The sequence below is a fragment of the Rhea pennata genome, chromosome 17 (genome assembly GCF_028389875.1).
Source record: "Rhea pennata isolate bPtePen1 chromosome 17, bPtePen1.pri, whole genome shotgun sequence".
Taxonomy (NCBI): domain Eukaryota; kingdom Metazoa; phylum Chordata; class Aves; order Rheiformes; family Rheidae; genus Rhea; species Rhea pennata.
The window spans coordinates 2,882,030-2,902,024 of record NC_084679.1 but is presented as its reverse complement, the minus strand read 5'-3'; the positions used below and the strand labels follow the sequence as shown (position 1 = coordinate 2,902,024).

Sequence of the window (19,995 nt, the reverse complement as noted above, 5' to 3'; positions counted from 1 at the left end):
GATTTGATTCTAATTCTAATTTAAATCTTTTCTCCAGTTGCCAAGCTGTGTGTTTGTGATCTGTTGGTGGCACAGTGTGATGTAAATTGCTGCTGTGACCCTGACTGCAGTGCCGCAGATTTCAGTCTCTTTACTACATGTTCAGTTCCTGTTGTCACGTAAGTGAATAAATAGTTTTCCGAAATACAAAATCTCTTCCTATTGGCAACATGTGTTTGTAAGGGCTCTGTCCTCTCCTCTTACAAATTCCTAACCCATCCATCCTGACTATGCTTTCATCAGTCTCTCCTGCATTAGGCATGTACTCCTTTGTCTTCAGCGAGTAGGAGAACAGCAAATTGTCATCCCACCCCAGTTTCTTATTCCCTCTTTCCCAAACCTTTGCTCTTGGCTTTTCCCCTATTCCATTCTCCTACTGGATGTGGGCACTTAGCTGGCGATGCGTTCATTAGGGGGAAGAATAATGTGTCTTTAGACTTCTAGCAATATAACAGAGTACCTGGAAGCTAAGAAAGCTGGTACCATGGAACAATTTGACCACCTCCATGAGCCATCAGCAATTTATCACTAACCTCTTTCACTGGAGTTTATTATATCAGATAGAAAGATGATCAATTCAGGCCTATAACAAAGTACTGTGAGAATCACTCTGACCTTATTTTTATGATGAGGTGTCCAACCTTCTATCTCACTGCCATTGTCACTTCACAGAGTAAAACGTAACATAATAATAAAACAATGCTGATAGTTGTTTCTTTGCTATTTACAGTCTATTTGAAAATACCTTTATGCAGATTTCATCTTCTCAAATAGAAGTTAAGAAAGCTCATTTCAGAATCTTAATGCAAAATTCTCTTGGTGACCTATCTGAACAATAAGTATAGCTCATCAACCTACCTTCTGCATAAGTTATGCCAGTTTGAAAACTGAGGTTTATTCTCAGTGCTTTGAGATTTGAATTAGTAGTCATCCTTGAATGGCATTTCTTATTGTTCTTGCACACAATGACTACTGCTACCCATTTATAGGTATTTATATAAATCAGAAAGGTCTAATCAACGCCTTCCTGAATGACAGTTTAATTCTCAGGTAACTATTCTGTCTTTGTCAACTAGAAAGGCATAAAAGCAAGTTGTGTTTTTTTTTCCTGAATTCTTTTGTGTAAAATTTTCATTTTGCATAGAAATCCATGGCATTTTCAATAACTGCAAGTGTTCTGGATCTCATTATTTAAATTTTAGATTTATCACATTTCAATAATTGTGGTAGTTACTAACAGGGTTTTGATCACAAGTTAGAGGTTATGTGGTCTGTAAAACGCAGAAATCAGGGGTGTTTTATTTAGGATGTGATCCTGTTAAGAAATGGTTCACCTCACAAAAAAGTTTAGCTCTGTGCATAAGAAGTTGTTTCTAAAAGTCATGTCACTTTTCCACTTTCTGCCCTTGACTATTTTAATTTGCTCTGCTGTAAGTACCAGTTTCCCAGGAATCATCTTCATGTATTTCTAGCATGTTGGAGACACTGGTACAACCTGATTGAATCGGTATTTCATCTCCCTGTTTCTCACCTTGTCATTTCTTTTGCATGCATCTCAAGTAGGTCACTGTTTCTCACCTTGTCATTTCTTTTGCATGCATCTCAAGTAGGTCACTGTCTTTTCACAGAGGTAAATACTGTTCCATGTCCATGAAACTTACCTTTTTCTGGTGTACTTAACATCATACTACCTTAACAGTCGTCCTTCCCACCTATTTTATATAAATAAAAGTACTTCCAAGCTGTCCAGTCTGTGATACATCCTGCATTTGTGGTGTCTCACACCATCTGAATCCTATCCAACTTGTCATCTTAACTCTAGTATTATTACTATCAGGTTCTTCCCTTCACCACTGGCTATCTCTTATCTTACTTCATGTTGCTCTTCATACCACTTCCTCTGCTACATAAAAGATGTCTTGGAGAATTCTTTGTGTGTTCTAGGTGTGTTACTAAGCACAGAGTATAAAATGATACAAGCCTTAGAAGGATACAGAATTGCTATACACATTGTTTTAAAAAGAGAGTAACCCCATTAGTGCTTTTCTGATGCTATCTCAACACATGAAGATAACTTTAAAATGATGTGGTTAATATTAACTTCTAGTGGATCATTGATTTTACTGTTGTTATTCACAGAGGTGACAGCCACCTTTGCAGTCAGAAAGCTGCTATATATTCACTTGATGTTGAAGCAAATCCACCAGAAAGAATATTTAAATTAACTGACCAAATCAATCCCAATGTTTTCTGCATTCATACTGCAAACTGTAAGTAGAGTTGTTGCCAATGCTAAGCATTGCACTATTATTTTCTATAAGCTCTTTAGGTATCAAAAAGACAGACCAAAATTAAAAGTAACTAAACCTGCCTGAAAACTGATTTTTCTATATGCTCACAGGTTGCATGTTTTGATTCCATAGTTTTACAAGTGAAAGGATTACAATATCTCAGCTAATCTTCTTAGTCTTCTCTGTGGAAAGAACACTGTTGGCTCTGACTAGGCTTATTACCAATTTTTATAAAATTTTCCTTTCCCCTGGCAACTATGGGGTTAAAAAGTTTTTCCTCAAAAAAAAAGGGGGGGGGAAAAAACCCTTTTATTTTTTGGTTAAGGAATTTGGAGAATTGGAGAAGTGATTAGTGCTCTGTTCTCTTAATTTAATTATGACTATGCAATATTTATCTGAGTGTTTAGCTTCAAAATTTTACTAGTTGGAAAGTCTTTGTTTTGGAACATATGATGCTATTAGAAACCTTTTTTTTTTTTTTAAAAAAGAAAAAAAAGAAAAAGAGGGAGGGAGGGGGAAAAAAAAAAGAAAGGGGCTTACCTCTTTCCTTAGGTTTAAGTATGTACTTTCATGAATCAAGGTGAAATCTTAAATTAAGATACCTCCTAGCTTTTCTCCTAAATATTCACCCTTCTTTGGTATTTTCTAGTCATTGATTAAAAAAAAAAATCTAAATACTGTTTCTGTATCTTGTATCCTAAATGTTATCTCATTCTTTAAAATGTTTTGACAGATAAACAAGCACTCTCCTTTATTTCTCCTGAAATGCCTACTTCTGAAAATTTTGATCAACTGCTTAAACAGTTTGGAAGTGCTACTTTCAGTACTGAGTTTGATAGCTGGAGTATAAACTCAGATTCTCAAAATTCTTCTGGTGCAAATGAAACATATAGATATGAGGTAAATAATGGTCTTAATCATTCAGTATTACATTTTTCCATATCAGAGCAAGCGAGCATCGTTTGCATTTGCTTTTAAGAGCTGTCTCTCAAAGAGACAAACTTCATTTTGGTCTTGAAATTTAGCTATATCAGAGTAAGATGCAACAGTTTGTATTAGCCTTCTTCATAAGTGAACTACATTAAGGTGTGGAAAAATAAGTAGCTATTTTATTACTGTAAACAGGAAGAAATAAGTTAGCTATGACTTAAGAATTGTCGTGCATAGAAGTATACAATATTGAGCGAGATGGTGGAAATAAAGGCTCCTATTGTTCAGATTTGTTGGTAATGCAAATGCTCTAAAGCTTTATGTGAACTGAAATGCACCTATGTGCTTGAATATGTCCTTTTATTTGGCAGTATGGTGTTCCTATACAGACAGTGGATGCATTTCTGAGACTGCCTAGTTCTGTTGTCTCCTCCTGGTGCTCTGATGCTAATCCTGCAGGTTGGAAAAATGCTTTTGAATTCTAGTTTATTTGGTTTAGAGTATTCTCCTGTTATTCGAGGCTTGAGTTTAATCATTCAGTAATACAGCACACACACCAACTGAATTCAGATGGAGCTTTGTGAACAAACGTTCTAAAAAAATCCCATGGAAATAGAAGCTATTTGAAGATATACAGTGAAATTGTGTTGCATCTAGATTAAACATGCAGCTTTAAATACGTAAATCCTAGTGAGTATTGTTAATGGGTCATTTATTCCACTAAAACTGATCCTATTTGTTATAATTAGTTTAATAAAAATAATACAACGGTAACACCATGAGGGTATATATTACACAAAGCAAAACCTAATTGGGCAGCCTTTCTAAGATGTTCCTTTGGTACAATGAGGTTCCTTTCACAGCCTGAATGCAACTCAAGTCAGACTTGCAGACTTCAACCTACATTTGAACCTTTCATGAAGTTTCCTAAAAATTTGGAGAGAAGACTGCATCTTCCCAAATCATGTGTTTTTATTAAATATTATAATAATGGTCCTGATGGTGAGCGTAGGAAAACTGAGATCTCTCATAAAAGAAAGTCACATGAGATTTCAAAACACAATCACAAGTCTTGTTGCTTTTATTAAACTTCTGTTTTCAGGAAGTAACATTTTTGTCTCATTACATTTCTGGAGAATCTAAGATACTGTCTTGCTTTACAGCACACACAAAACCTTGTCTGCAATAGAAGTTCCATTTACTTTTAGTTTTGCATTTAATTGATGTTCTTATGTTGTCTTTGTTTGTTTTTCTTAATTACTATTTCATTTCAGTAACACTTGTAACTTTTTTCCTAGGGTTTTTAGTAAACCAGGCTACAAAATGCAGTAGATTAGTAAGCATGGAAAAGTGTGACACCTTTCAAGAAGTTAGTATGCTGTTCTATATTAATTCCAGCATTTTAGCAGTAAGTATGATTTGAAACCATCATTGTATAGTTTTTTTTGCATCTATAGAATTAAGTGGCTTTTATATCTTAAGGAAAGCAGTATTTCATTTGGATTGTAAGTTGTAGATTGGGAAAAAATCTTCCTATGCAACAAACTTTTATAAAGAAAGCCTTTGAAAGTGTTTTTGCTTCCAGCTTAGATAACAGAAGAATTTATTGCTCTCTGCTTAGCTAACAAAAATAATAGTCTTGAAAATGAAAGTTTCTGTCACTGAGCTAATAGACCTAGTACAGTGGCAGCAATTTTATGCATGTGTACATGTTTTTAAGCTCTCTTAAGAAGCCTATTGCTAGAGTGCATAATTCTAGGAAGCCTGGGTTTTGAAGAGTTAGCAAACCTTTGTACTTAAGAACCTGTCAGGTTGAATCCTCTGCATACATGACTTGTAATGCATACATGACTTGTAATACAAACTTTTTTTTTTTTTTTTTAATAAAGAGGTATTTCACCCCACATTCTACACCTTTCTTACAATCCTCCCCAAAGATAGGAGCTTTTACCCCATTGAGAACAAACTTGTTAGTATCCTGCCTACTACCAAATCCAGTCTATGGCTGATTTTCAAAGCTAAACTTATCTTTATGCTCCTTTCTGAACTGGAGAATGTCTTCTTTATAAATAAGTCTCTTTTACCTGTGTTCAGGAAGACAAGTAAATCAAGCATGCAGAATTAAAACTGAGGTATATTATACCTTAACTTGATGGCTCCTTCCAGAAGGATGGATATCAGCAAGAAACAGCACCTTCTCCTCTCATAGGATGTTTTTAATTTATATATTTATTTGTATTCAGTTAATTAGCACTCTATTACAAATGACTGCTTAAAGACTGCTTCCAGTCTTCTAGTTCACCTAACAAATTCAAAAGCCCTCAATGGTAACACAAATCCACTAAGTAGTTCACACTTCTACAGGTGGGATCATTCTCCTAATCTCTGAGGACATAATTGAAATCAGTCAAGGCTTACAAACTTTAGCTTTTAATTATTCTGCTATGGAAGAGATGGAAAAACTTTTGTCACAGAAATGCTTTGAGTGTTTCTACATGCACCCAAGGTTAGAATTCATGGAGGCTGTAGAAACAACAGGAAAAGAAAAGCATACCCCAGAATAGGCTCCAAGTGGCTGGATGTTTTTGAATTAAGAACTCTACATAACAAGTTATGCACGTGTCATTTGCCAGTTACCATGTCCCAACTTAGGCAAAAAAGATTCCTGTCCAAAGTACAATAGATGTTCAGGAGGGATCAGGTGCAAGAACTGGAGAATGACAAAAAGCCACAAGAGCTGGTTTGTAAGCAGCTCTGCTTCCCAAAGGAAGCGGAAGACATGACATGACTATATAAAAGCAAATGTGGGGCTATTGGCCTTGGGGACTGGATGTTCACAGGGGAGAATAAGGAGTCTCTCCAGTGCCAGCAGGTGGAGCTGCCAGCAAAAAAAATGGCAAAACGCACCAGCCTTCTCATTGACAGGACTGGTACAGCAATTCCTTTCAGAAAAATCCCATCATTATCAGCCCATACTTACTGCCAGGTTGGGCAGCTTGAGTGATATGAAGATACTGGTAACTGTTATAATTTTATCTCTACTAGCTACCCTGGCCTGTCCAGCAGAGTCAAGAGGTGTTTAGTACACTCCACCACGATACAGCACTGTGATGCTTCACATGATGTGGTCAGTGATTAATGTGCAGCTGACAAAGCAAAGCACTAGTGCCTGACCCTGCTTGGCTCCCTGGCTGTTGAGAAGATCAGTTCAATGGGAGGCAGCGATGAGGCTAGAGTGCTCTCTACCACTGACCTATCTTCCCTCTTCCCTAGTCAGAAACAGCATGTTTTCCTGAAGGATAAGGTCTAGTCTTTACAAGCACTTCTAGCCATGCAGCTCAGTCTGATTGCTGAGCTGTACCTCAAGATGTTAGGTCAGACGTTGATATAAATTTCTGTGTGTGTGTTGCAGACTTTGCCTGCATCACCTTCACATCCAGCTCACAAGAATTTATTCTCTGCTGTGACATTAGATAAGCAGTCTAGTCTCAGTATCATGTCCTAATTCTGCAGAACTGGTTTCATGGCTGAACTCCATGGTTTTGATCCCTTCCCAAAGATGTGAATCAAGGACATCTTGGGAACTCACAAAAGTAAATTCCTTGACAAAATGGTACCATATGTGAGTATATGTGATTGATGACCTTGGTCTGACATTTCTTCCTTTCCATCAAAATCTGGTGGAAATTTTCCAACAGGGCACCTGTGCGTAACCAGGTACTGTATAACAACAGAGGGCATGCTTGCTTCTCGTTTCTTTGTTTAGAGACCATCGAACTATAGACTTGTTACCACAACAATAGCTCTTTATCTCTTTGGATATGAACAGCCTGGCAGACCTCCTAAACTGGCAGCCTATGAATAGTTACAAGTGTTTTTGCAGAGATCTGTAATAGGAACAATGTTCTCTGAGGCCCTCAATAGGCCAAACAATATGATACCAATTATATGTGATACCAATGATAACAATTTCATAAAACTGAGATGTCTTTCTTGGGTTGGCACTCTGATGGAAGTGAACTTTTTCAGTGTTTCTTAGCTCTGAGTTGCAAGTAGGATGTCAAAGGGAAATACTAGATTAATCTATTTATTAAATGTATTGTTTATTTATTTGGAATGTCGCCAGAGTTAGGCCTGATGCAAAACTGATGTAAGGCAGTAAGAAATTTTCCATGTGTTTCAGGGGAAGAAGAGGAGGATTGGACTGTAAGATTTTTGCCTATTAGCCACAAAACCTAGCAGTTATTTTGACACTACCTGGATACTATAGTGTATATCCATTTACTTCTACAAAGTAAAAGTCATTGTAATAATAGATAGTTAAACAGGCAAAGCAATTAAGCCTTAACTGCTTTACTTAACTGCTAATTTTAATAGTTCATGTCTTTGCTATTGTTTGAAAATGTTCTTTTTTTTTTTTTCTGCTTTAGGTACCCAAATCAAGTCAGATGGTAAAGTATCCTGTCTTGCTTGGAACATCTAGGGGTAAAATTCTTGGTGTTTTATAGTCAGTGAGAGTATTCCACTGACTTCACTAGAACAGGGACATTATTCTTGCTCTTTAAATGAAAAAAAACAAACAATAAGCAAAAACCCCATATGCGTTAGAACAGAATTCCTAGAATCATAGAATCAGTAAGGTTGGAAGGGACCTCTGGAGATCATCTAGTCCAACCTCCCTGCTCACCAGGGTCACCTAGAGCATGTTAGACAAGGTTGCATCCAGGCGGGCCTTGAAGATCTCCAGAGAAGGAGACTCCACAACCTCTGGGCAACCTGTTCCAGTGCTCCATCACTCTCACGGTGAAGAAATTCCCCCTCACGTTCAGTGCCACATTCCCTATCAGTAAGGATACTTAGCAGCTCCAAGAGAATATGCTACCTCCTGAGACTTAAGTCTGATGCATCACTTCCACGTATAATTCTCTCTTAGCAAGTATTTTATACTTAAAAACAGAACATCTTGTTGAACATCAGGAACACATGTAATAGTGCAGTTGTTAAAGGATTGTTGCCTGCTGCCTCTGTGGAAGAGAACCCTAAACTAGCTCTTTCTTGTGTCTTTCAATCTGAATACCTAGGAATAAAGGAGGTGCAGGCAGCACCTAGCTAGTATACCTGTGTCCAGGAAACAAGCATGTTTACTAAAAAACAAATGCACCCCCCCATTCTAAACTTATAAAATCACTGTATAAAATACAAATGTTGGGTTTCTTTCAGAGATATAAAAGTACTTGTCCATTCTTTAAAGTTCATAAATACAGTAATACACAAAATGGCAAAAATAATAATACACAATATTCAGAAATGGCATGAATTTGTTTTTCAGGTTAATATTACTGTCCAGTCCATAGTTGTCCAGTCTCTGAATGGAATACGGACCTTACTTGACAGTAATGAGGACCTCAGGCTCCCTACAATTTTGGATGAACTGTGCATAAATGTAGTTCTTGGGGTATGTATATTCATTGCTTTTCCTCCTCTCACTGGATGGAAGGCATGTAGACATCGAATCATTTCTGATTTACAACTTACCAGGAGAGGCTTTGCCCAGTTTCCATACATCGTGACATCGTTAAAGTAAACACGACAGGAGAAACACTGCCTTTGGGATGAAAGAGCATGTAGTGTTTTGCAACTAAGTATATTTAATACACATAGAGACAAGATGAAATCAATTTCTGTTGCTACTATGTGTATACAACATCACAGACAATACGATGAATTTAGAATCTATTAGAATCTTGTTATGCTTGGGAAAGGCAGAGGACTACACCTTATGTATCGTATCATTTTTTTCAGCTTGAGTAGCTGAACATTAGGATTGGCTTAGAAAAGGTTCCCATGAAGTCTGTTTTAAAGAGACTCCAATCCTAGATCCACTTCTGGCTATTGCTAATCAGTGGTTTGATCTGGTAACACTCATGTTCTTTAGCTCCTAAATCTGCTAATATGGATACTAACCTCTTTGCAGATGTCGTGTTTTTGTCTGTCATGTTAGACCACCACTTCTTTCACACTCTTCTTGAACATCTCTCCCTTGGAAGACAGGAGATGAATGGCAAACTAGAATGAATAAGCAATATCTCCATGTTCCTTAATCTCTAGGAGAAAGCTAGATCAATATCTGGAGGAAAAGTATGTCTAATCAGTCCCTGTGTATCAATACTTTAAAAAGTGTTTGCTACTTTGGATATACAGACAAGGCTTGTGTTTTTAATGCAAAGAAAGACTTGTAAAATGACTAGCCACCTACTGAGCAGTAATTCAGTTCCTTCTGTTCTCTGGATTCATCCTTGCCATACTGCAACTGAGGATATAGTACATCTCTATAGTGCAGCAGAGTGGGTTTTTTTTAAAGGAAGCAAGCAACTTGTATACTTTTTAATTCTTTTATATTAGTTTCATACTTGTATGTATTTGTTCTAATTAATACACAAAATGTTTTATTTTCAGGTGAGTTATCATATTACATACACAGAAGCAGGAGAAATACTAGAAGCAGCTGCTTCTTTTGTCTTGGGGGCAATTAACAAAGAAGCACGTTCAATACAGCAGAGCTTTGAAATCAGCTTTACTCAGGTAACTGCTAGAGATGTTATGGATGACTTGTTGAAAGACATTTAATTACAGAACTTATTAAAGTTGAATCAGAACAGTTGTAGTAATAAGGTAAAATGTAACTTTCACTGGCTACACAAATGAGGCAGCATTTCAGAACTGCGCATTAAGGACCTCCAAAGTCTGTTTTTCACATTTAGAAGAGTCAGCTAGTGACTGTGCAATGTGCCCAGTGAAAGCAAAGCCTGATCCCAATGTTAGAGAACAGTTACTATCTTACAGAGAAGTCTTACTATTATCATTGTTCAAGGCTGTTAATAATCCTAGAATACCTGAAATATTTTGTGCTTTCCAATGATTTCAGTGCATGATAAAAACTAAGACTGTAAACTTGCATTACAGGTAAATACAAAGCCAGTTCCTCTCAGTGGTAATCCTGGTTATGTTGTTGGACTGCCTGTAAGAGCAGGCTTCAGGCCACATGGATATCCTTTCCGTGTTGAAATTTGATTTGCAGCAGGGTTGAAAAACTTTTTAAGCACAAAGCAAGTCCTTTGAAAAGAGACCATCATCATGGCAAAAGGTAGACAAAGGGATCTTGCGCTGTTCCGGTATGTCGTCACAGACACTTTCTAACATGGACCTCTATAGAATACATCTGTTCTTTATGCAAAGTGTCCTTTTTGGCTGTGTTTCAGAAATAGAAAATGACTCAGTCCTTGCTGCAGTCTCAAGTGACTTTTTAGAAGAGGTAGGTTTAAACCTTAATTGTACACTCCAGTGCTGCTTTACTGTGCAAGAGAGGAGTCTTGAGCTACTGTAGTATTTTTCAGACATATTTTAAGGATATGACTAAGGATTCTGTCTCTATAACATATATCAAGTATTGAATTTGCCCTTAACTGTGTACTACATCTGGCATCATTCAAAATACTAACAAATATGGACAGCTGACCATTCTGCAAAGTACCTCCAACCAGGACTGTCTGGCAGCAGCAGGAGCCAGAACCCCAGTATTATTTGGTTATAACATGATGTCAGGCTGTAAGTTACGGTAAGAGGACATTTCTTTTTTTTTTTTTTTTTTTTTTTTTTTTGATGAGTGAATGCTTTTAACACACTGACAACCCTTTTCCTTAGAATCTGTTCAGATTCTGGGACATTCATACACTGCAGGAACATCGGGAGTAGAGTATTTAATTATAAGTAATGTCATTTAATTAACAATGGTCTTTCTCTTGGAAAGATTATGTACATTAGCAATTATAGCCAGAAGGCTTAAACAGTGCATAAGAGCAAGGAGAAATTATTATTGTGCCAAACCAGTGGATTTTGCTTTAACTCATTTCTCTTTTTTTCTGGAAGAATCACTGCAGCTATGGAATGCCAAGTCTTGACTCAAACCCTCCTAGGTTTACTGAAGGGACAACACTTTCCTGAATACGTGGCTTCATTTGGAAATTCTCAAGCCCAGGATGTGCTTGACTGGGTGCCAATAACTCAGCTCCACACCTCAGAGCAGGTGAAAGTTAGCCCTCCTCCTGGCCTCCTTATTCTCAGTGTCCTCTCTCACCTGAGATCTGTACCTGTACTGCACCATCAGCTTAGGCAAGGCTGTGATCCCCTCTTCTCAGACCCATAGGGAAACAAAATTGCAGAAATAAACTGGGAGAAAGTCCTCATGGAATATCCAAAACAAGGAGTTACACTCTTGCTGTAAGGAGGGAGTTTATTTTTATCAGGGTGGTATCTAGACACCTCAGCTACAGAGCAGAAAAACATGTTAGGTACAAAGCAACCCCCACAGATTAGTCTTGCTCTGCAAGTGGGATGAAGTTCACTCTTTCAGCCTTACCAGTTGTGCTAACAAAATCAGTGTTTCTACTCAGTGCTCTAATATCAGGTACGAGCACCTGACCTTAAAACAGAGTATACTTGAGTGAGCTGAACAACATGCTTGTTCTTTACATCTTCTGCACTAGCCTTTTTCCTCTTGATGCAGAGCAGTCCCCACTTTTGGTGGTAGGCAGTGCTGCTTGGAGTGGGCTGAATAATAGCACACCCTCATTAACAGCTTATGTGTAGGTTTCTTAAACGCTTTTGCAACTAAACTGTGAATTATTTCTGTTTAGAAATAATTAATTTCTGTTTAGAAATAGAACAGAGACCAATAAAGAGTAAAGTTGAAAGTAAATCTCTAAAAATACTTAAGACTATAGGCTTCAAAATTCTGTCCTGGAGGAGTTAAGAGTTCTCTACTGTCCCAGCAACATTACTGAAACAAATCGCTTCTACTAGGTGACTCTTCCTGCTTGCATGCTGAAAAGAACCATCTCAGCAATATCACTAAAAGCTAAAGTCCAGCTGAGTTAATATCCAAGTGTACCCTGCACTGCTGAAGTAGAACAGTCCTGTCTGAAGTGCAGTCATAGAGTCAGTTTGTCACCTTTGAAAGTGGACAGAATTCCTTCAAAACTGTGGAGAAACTCCGGGAATGCAAGAGAGATGAAGCTGCAAGAACCCCGTGCCGCCTGCACAAGCAGCAGCCTGGAGCACAGGCATAGCTTAGTTGCTCCGGTAACCTCCTGGAGCAAGCTTCTAAGGCCATTCTGCTAGTGTAATGTGATGATTAATTAATGTGGTTACCTCTGTACAACTTAAACAATGAGAGAATTTATAATTCTTTTCAGAGCTCATGCCAAATACCAGTATCACTTGAAATAGAAGTGAAGTGGACTAAATATGGATCCCTAGTCAATCCACAAGCTAGAATAGTGAATGTTACAGCAACTGTCACTACTGCTACATTGAACCAGGTATGTGATTAAATTATAGGATTTAAGATAAAAAGAATGGTTTGCTTTACTTAGGGATCAACTGTACGATAGCAGCCCAGTTAATCTCTTTAGATAAAGGTAAGACTTCATGTTTGAATGTATTGCATCCAGTTTTTGTTCCAACTCAAACATAACTGTGGGCTGCTTGCCAAAATACACTTCTCATAAAAGTTATACATCATTCATGAAAAGAAATGTGAAACTGCTTAAAAAAAAGTATTACAAATAACAGCTGAATATTTAACCTAGTCCAAAAAGCAGTCAAAGAAGACTGAAGCTAATACTCACATACCATTTTCATTGCAGCCTCCCTCAGGAAGAGAAAGGACTATTCCTATAACAAGTTCTGTTGTTTTCACTGATGTTTCTTCACCTGCAGAGCCAGGGTATAAAGCTCGGCCTACCATTAATGTTAAATTACCCTTTGATTTTTTCTTTCCTTTTGTTTAAGGTAAGTGCGCATAGAAAAATTATTTCTGCTTTTTCTGATTTTTAGCCTGTTTCCTAAAGAAACAAGGTTTATCCAGTCACTATGTTGGGTGATCAGTTTCTTCTAAGGTGCAAATATAGTAAGTCAAAATTGGGAAAGGGAGAAAGGGCTCAGCTTCTCACAAAGCTGGGTGGGGAGCATCGGTGGAGAGTTCCAAATTAAGCCTCTGCCAAAAGGAAAAAGGGTTGCAGTATGAACTTGATGGTTGTCTGTACTGCCTGGGCTGTCAGCACATGTACAGGGACTGGCCTTTCAGCACATATGTATCTTTGAACTATCTCTAATAAGAGTTGCCTGCCTTGCAGTGTGGATGCAGGAGCGGAAGGGGGGTAAAGCACAGAACTAGGATTCATTAGTTCTGCTGTTCACAGAATAAATAGTTAATTAACAAGTAATCACATGCTATTAGATAAGGCCTCAGCTTTATCTATTTTCATAGATGAGTAGGCCACAAATTTCCATCTATTTTTTTTTCCAAACCACTAATTAATCATCTTTCTTTTAAATATTTGAACAGTTAAGTGATACTTTCAGAAGAGCTCAATGACCCTTCCAGTTGGCTTTGACTGAAATTGATTGGAGAAGTTTCCTACAGTCAACAGGTTTTAAAATTCTCACTCAGTGAAACTTACTCTTCATCTAAAAATACTCCCACTACAGGGACCTCCTGGTATCTGAAGAAGTTCACATTCTGTTCAAACACGAGCCTGTTCCCTTAGAACATGCTTTCTGATGGTTTCTCTGAAGTCTTAACTGTTCCCAGCACCTATATCTGTTCTTACATACCCTAATTCTTTTAATGTGTTGAATTGTGAGCTGTGGAAGCAAAGAAAATTTCGTAACGCAACAGGCTGCAAATGAACACTTAAATAGAAGAAGAGATGAGATAATATTGTATCAGAATTCAAATCTGCTGTTGAGGACACAAACATTGTTTGACGTAAGACAACAATTATTTGCCTGTCTTTTGGTGCTGATTTGATCGTCAAGGAAAGGAGTGGTATGTTGGTGTTTTTGGAAATGAACATTATTTATATAGTGAGGTGACACAAGCAGCAACAGAAATGAGGAAACTACTAACAATGCAAAAAGAATGGTTGGCAAAGAAAAGATGTAGCAATGATGAACAGTCAACTTGTAGAGAAGAAATGACCTTTTGTGGTCTGGAGTCTTATCACTGGCTGCAAGTTTCTACAAGATGTTGCTAATGAAGAACATATGGCAGAAAAATGTAATTCTTTCAAATAAGTGGTACTTCTGGATGTATAACTTATAAGATGTGTCTTTATTAAATTATTTTGCAGCTTTGACTGCACAGCTGTACAAGGTCTTATGAAATCACTGTTTACAGGGAATGTGTGTTTAATTTTCCAGTAAAACTATTTTTGCAATCTCAAGATCTAAGCAAACGTTTATAGAAAACATTATACAAGAGAAAGCAAAGGGATACAAAAACCTTTCAGGTCAAGCAGGTACATTTCAACACTGCACTCTCTCCATGGCAGACTTCCCCACCTTCAAAAAACTGAGCTCCTATTTTTGCTCGCTGATGAGTCCATGCTGTTTTAACAGCCTGTTAAGCCTCTCAATTTCTTGCTCCTGTTGGAGACAGAAATCATTAATATAGCTCTTACCTAAAATAGTTTCCCAGCTTCCTACAAGTCTTCCTATTCCTGAAACGCATCTTGCTCTGCAGTGAGACAGGACAACCTGGCTAAAGTAAGTAGGACAGAGGTAGCAGTCGTTCCTCTGCAGCAGAAGCAGCTAAGGGAAGCACAGGCAGGACAGGCAAGGCTGTGGTTCTGCAAGTCAGCATATACCACAACTTTCTAGTGAAGAAACCAAGCTGACAGGGGCCAGCTTGTCTGAGGGAGCAGCTGGAGGGCAGGTCTTGTTTAAATTAAAAGTGTTTTCTTACCTTCTCTGTGCAGTTGTATTCAAGTTGTTCAACCTTTGTTGCAAGTTGCAGGTTTGCTTGCTTTAGCTTGGACACTTGCTGTTCAGAGCGCGTCTTTACTGATAAAATTATTCCTGTGAAACAATACACAGTGGAGTCATTTTACAATGTAAACCAGCCACTGGCAGAGGTGAGCAGTACACAGGGTCCGTGCTCAAGGAGTTAAACTTGTTCCGCTCAAGCTCTGGCTCTGTCATCCTTAAACCACCTTTCCCAAGTGCCTTTCTCGATGAGGTTTTTAAATTAGCCACCCCAGGGACTCAGATGCTGACACTCTGCTGGGAAGAGGCAGTCTGGCCTCAGAACTGAATTAATCAAACTGTCACTCAGATCCTGAATTTGAACTCATTCCCTTGGCAGAGCCTTGGGGGATGTTATTCATGGCTTTGAAGCAACACGGGGCTGCATTTCAGCAGATTTCCCGCAGTCGGGGCCGTGCTCTACCACCGGCGCAGCCTGGACAGCGAGGCCGCGTCCCCCCGCAGCTGCCCAGCGCTGCTGCCCGGTGTGGCGGGACGCCCTGTTCCGCTACAAACCCAGGGACGTGCTGGCTGCAGAGTTTGACTTTTTGTGCAACTCTGCAGCAAGGACACCGTTTCTCATTACGGCGGAGGTGTCATTTCTCTGCTGAATTATTGTTAGGTTATTACATATGAACTCATCCCCCACAGCAAAGGCAATTTCTTCCCACTGTTTTCTAAGGAAAAAAATAGCTTGGTAAGAGCATCGAGAACAGCACGTTCTTGCTACCTGGCAGAGCGATGCCCTGGCAGTTTACGGCACAACATGCATTAGAGCAGGCAGCAGCGTGTGCCCGTGTTTCTAGTGCTGCAGCAGCAGGCCTGAGTTTTTTTGGGTTCATTTTACTAAAGCCAAACCATCAATGCAGCTTATTTGCATTGATAACATCAAACATCTCCCACCTGCCTGTTACCCCACCACCAGCGATCAACAGTGACTGAAGGCAGTGAACCGTGCCGGGACGTGGACACGCCACACCTGAGCAGCACGAGCGTGGGGCAGATTTCGTTTGTCCCCCGTTACTGCTGTCCTGAGCAGGCAGACACGATGAGAAGCATGAGGGGGGAAAGAAAGATTTACTTGTAAACGCAGGACTGTTTCGCCTGCAGAATGACATTTTAAGAAACACAGATGTTTCGATGGCTCGTGCCTCCATGCTCAAGGCCAGTTTGTCTCCGAACCGAAGAGCCAGGCATCGACCCGCTCTCCCATCTCCCCCTTCCCGGGCACCGCTGCCGACGGAGCACGCTCACAGCGGCGGCAGGCAGGTTACGGGCACCAAACCAGCCATCCTTTCCCTTTGTCCCAGCTAACGAGATTATTGACAGCCGTGTCAAGTACAGAGCACTCGCCAAAAGGTCATTCCTGATGCACAAGACTTGGGACAGGACTTGGCCTGAGGTTTTATGCTGAAATCAGAGATAACCTCTCTGCTACTTTTTTTTTTTTTTTTTTTTTTTTTTTAATCCTGAAATGACTTCTCAGGGCAGGAAGCTCCAGCTGCAAACGTTTCAGAAGTGTCCGAATTTACAACTTTGCAGCAATTTATAATTTCAGCATTAAAGCCAGGAAGGAAGGGAAAAAGCCTGATTTGGGGACATACACTCCTTTTTTATGGCAAGCTCTCCAAATCCCACTGAGGAGAATCCCGAGCAAGGTCGGGACGTTGCCTCCAGCATCCCTGGAAGCGCTCCAGACGCCTGCGGCAGGACGGCGGAGCAGCGGCCGGGGAGGTGCCTCCGGGAGGGCCGGGCTCTTCCCCGCTTCCCTCTTCAAGCGCTGCCACCAGGGTGCCGCAACGCGCCCGAGACCCGCGGGTCTCCCTGCGAGAGCGGGCGACGCAAGGACAGATCCGGGCCGTTTGCAGAGGCGCGTGCCGGCGGCTGCCGGGGCGCTGCGCTAGCCCAGCGACCACGTCCCTGTCGCCGCGGCATCGCCCAGCGGGTTGTTGGTGCTCCAGAGAGCTTACGGGTTAATTAAGGCCACGCTCTGGCAACGCTGCGGCGTTTGCTTGGAGAACAAGGCCCGAGTCTCTCGCAGGCACAAAGCGAAGAAAAAAAGAAAAAAACAAAATCGTAGTTCAGAGCACCAACAACCCCCCCCCCGCGTGCCGGGGCCGCCGCCGCGAACGCCTACCGTTGATGATCCTGGCCACGCGCCACAGCCGCAGGAGGATCAGGAGCCCAACAGCCTCGAACTCGTGCTCCCGGAAGAGGAGGACGACATCGAGGACGAACGACACGACGACGACGGCTCCGTCCAGCACCTCAAACTTGTGGCGGAAGAAGTCCCGGCGGTAGACGAAGACTTTAAAGCCCACCTCTACCAGGAAGATGGTTAAGATGGAAAGGGAGAGGTAGTGAAAGACCTGGGAAAGGACAGCACAGGTTCAGGGCTAACAAACCCGGCTCCTGCACGCGTTCGTGCAGCGCGGGCTCTGCCGGCAGGGCACGCCCGCTCAGAGGCCGCGAGGAGGAGGCCTGGCGATGGGCCGTCTGCTCCAAGAGACGGGGCAGAGCCAGGGCTGCTGGGCAGCCAGGGGCCTGGCCAGGGCAGAACGGGAGGCGCAGAGCCCTGCTGGCCTGGTTGTCCCATCTAGCAGGCTCTGGACCACCAACGGGCGGAAGTCACGGCTCGCTCGGACGCCTCCTTGCATTTTTACCTTCGGAGCTATGTTGTATTTGTCTGGATGGATGATTTTCAAGTCCATAAGCAATTCCCCGAGCACCAGCAGGGCATCCACGATGACCAAGCAGACAACCAGGATCTGTCGGAGGAGGAGACCAGCCGTGAGACCCCTCGCAAGGCAGGCGGGTTGGCCAGACGAGCCGACGCCGTCCGGCGGGCCGGACCCTGCCCCGCGGCCCCGATTCTGCTGGTTGTACCTGGGGGAGTTTTCGGTTGCCCCTGCTCAGGACTCCCGCTCCAGCGGCCCGTTATTCCTGCGAAGTCTCGCGTGCGCAAATCCCCTCGGATCCGCCCCGTGCCTCCGGCCCCGTGTCGTCCCCCCCCCCCCCGCCCCGGCCGGCGCGTCGGGCCCCGGCGGCTCCGGGAGGCAGGTGCCTCCGCTGCCCCGCGGCGGGCGCGGGCTGCGCGCACTGAGGCTTGTCGCCGCTCGGCCTCGCAGGAAACATCTGCGCCCGCCTCGCTCGCTCGTTTCCGATGGAAACTGTCCCGGCTCAGCAGGTAACGGGCCAGCGCCGGGGACGCCGCTGCGAGAGCTCGCGGCGGCTGCCAGCCTCGCGCTTCATCGGGCATCAGCCCCCGCCGTCGCTCCCGCTTCTCCTAGGTTTGTTCTGCCTTACCTGGAACCTGTGCGAGCTGAAGACTGTTTTCAGCACATCCTGGAAGGAGACGCGGCTCCGGGAAGGCTCCAGTTTGAGCTCCGACTCCCGCTGCTTCTCCCCCGTCTCCTCCTCCTCCTCTTCCTCCCATTTGCGGTAGTCGTTGCTCCACTGCACCGGGTCGTCCCCCACCACCGTGAAGTGCTTCAGGTACCTCGACATGGCTCCGGGTCGAGCAGGCAAAGCCTCGCTGGCGCTGACGACTGCAAGGCAAAAGCGGCGTGTCACCCTGCTGGCGCGACCCACGGCGAGGGGCCGGCGGGAGCCGAAAATCCCCCGGAGGCCGGTTCCTCGGCGCCCGCTTCCCTGCCGGCGGCATGACCAGAGCGTGACACCGGGCTCAGGGGACGGGCCCTGCTGACGGGAAGCTGCTCAACGGTGCCGCCGCCGCGGGTTTTGCATGGGCTCCCGCGGGCTGGGAGCACGCGCTCCGCGGCGGCGCGGCCCTCGCAGCCGCCCCCGGCTCCCTCTGCCTCGGGACGAGGCGTTCACAGCCGGAGAAGGCAGCAGCCCTCACCCCGCGATGCGGGAGAAAGCGGCCGCCGCTTCGCCGTCGAGAAGAGCCGCGCCGGCGGACCGCGCGTCCCCCTGGGAGCGGGCGCTGCTCCTCGCCTTGCCTCCGCCGTCAGCGCGGCTGCGGGGGGAACCCTCCGCTCGGCCGGGGGCCGCAGAGGCGGCGGCGGGGCGGGAGCCGCCGTCGGGCTCCCGGCTGCGGGCACGTCCCCGCGGCCGACGCGAGCCGGGGCCGCGGGCCCCTCGAGCGCCGATGAACGCCCCGTGGGGAAGCCTCACGCGTGCCCGCTCCCCCCGTGCCCCCTTTTCGACCCCGCGAGCCGCTTCCTCTTTCGGGCGCCCCAGCAGGGCCGCTCGGCCCCGTGCCCAGATGCCGCCGCCAGCCCTCGGCCCCCGCCGCTCCCGGCCCCTCGGGGCCGCCCTCCTCGCCCCGACGGTGCCGCTGGGCACGTCGCGGCCGCCGGGGGCTCCGAGCCGCCCCGTCGTCGCCCGTCCGCGGCGGGCGGGTCGGTCTCGCCGCCGCTCCCTCGCCCCGGGAGCCCCGCGGCGGAGCGGGCGGCTCGGCTCGGCTCGGCCCGGGCCATCCGGCCTCTCGGCGCGGGGCCGGGGCTGTCCCCTCTGCTCCCCGTTGCCACATCGGGGACCGGAGGCGACGGCGCGTCACGGCCACGGGGCCGCTCGGCTGCTTCGCGGAAGCCCCGTCGGGAACCCGAGGGCGCTTCTCGGGGCGCCGAGCCGCGCCCGGCGGGGCCGGGACCTCCGCGCCGGCCGCCCCCTCCGCGCCGAGACCCCCCCCGGCCCCGGTACCGTGCGCGTCTCGGCTGCGCCCGCCGCCGCCTCCTCCCCGGCCTCGCTGCGCCTCCGCCGGCCGCGCCGCCCCGGCGGGTCGAGGCCGCCCCCGGCCCGGCCCGGTCCGGCCCCGCCTCTCCGGCCCGGCCCGGCCCCCGGAAAGGCTCCGGGCGGGTCGCGGAGCCGCCGCGGCCCCCTCCCCGCGCTGACATTTTCCGTGTTC

At 44.3% G+C, this 19,995-nt stretch overlaps 2 protein-coding genes across 2 annotated transcripts; one reads left to right on the top strand and one right to left on the bottom strand.

The window, feature by feature from the left end:
- The first annotated feature begins 48 nt into the window (after positions 1-48).
- On the top strand, positions 49-14,474 carry TCTN1 (tectonic family member 1). The gene is made up of 14 exons (XM_062589987.1): positions 49-158; positions 2,179-2,309; positions 3,064-3,230; positions 3,632-3,719; positions 4,559-4,668; positions 7,691-7,711; positions 8,590-8,715; positions 9,717-9,842; positions 10,224-10,308; positions 10,737-10,875; positions 11,187-11,343; positions 12,512-12,637; positions 12,965-13,109; positions 13,666-14,474. Exons 3-13 carry the CDS (start codon positions 3,096-3,098, stop codon positions 13,106-13,108), a joined length of 1,257 nt encoding a protein of 418 aa, XP_062445971.1. The 5' UTR covers positions 49-158; positions 2,179-2,309; positions 3,064-3,095; the 3' UTR covers position 13,109; positions 13,666-14,474.
- HVCN1 (hydrogen voltage gated channel 1) lies at positions 14,413-19,872 on the bottom strand. The gene is made up of 6 exons (XM_062589988.1): positions 19,791-19,872; positions 18,432-18,673; positions 17,789-17,893; positions 17,263-17,494; positions 15,067-15,179; positions 14,413-14,747 (listed from the first exon to the last, which is right to left on the bottom strand). Exons 2-6 carry the CDS (start codon positions 18,630-18,632, stop codon positions 14,682-14,684), a joined length of 717 nt encoding a protein of 238 aa, XP_062445972.1. The 5' UTR covers positions 18,633-18,673; positions 19,791-19,872; the 3' UTR covers positions 14,413-14,681.
- Between the last annotated feature and the right edge of the window lie 123 nt (positions 19,873-19,995).

What these genes read in the sequence shown, in the direction of transcription:
- TCTN1 (XM_062589987.1), top strand. Translation starts at nt 3,096, where the DNA reads ATGCCTACTTCTGAAAATTTTGATCAACTGCTTAAACAGTTTGGAAGT. An exon ending in ATGAAACATATAGATATGAG is followed by an intron (nt 3,231 to 3,631) that starts GTAAATAATGGT and finishes TTTATTTGGCAG; the next exon opens with TATGGTGTTCCTATACAGAC. An exon ending in AGCTCCACACCTCAGAGCAG is followed by an intron (nt 11,344 to 12,511) that starts GTGAAAGTTAGC and finishes AATTCTTTTCAG; the next exon opens with AGCTCATGCCAAATACCAGT.
- HVCN1 (XM_062589988.1), bottom strand. Translation starts at nt 18,632, where the DNA reads ATGTCGAGGTACCTGAAGCACTTCACGGTGGTGGGGGACGACCCGGTG. An exon ending in TCAGCTCGCACAGGTTCCAG is followed by an intron (nt 17,894 to 18,431) that starts GTAAGGCAGAAC and finishes CTCCTCCGACAG; the next exon opens with ATCCTGGTTGTCTGCTTGGT. An exon ending in AATACAACTGCACAGAGAAG is followed by an intron (nt 14,748 to 15,066) that starts GTAAGAAAACAC and finishes TGTCTCCAACAG; the next exon opens with GAGCAAGAAATTGAGAGGCT.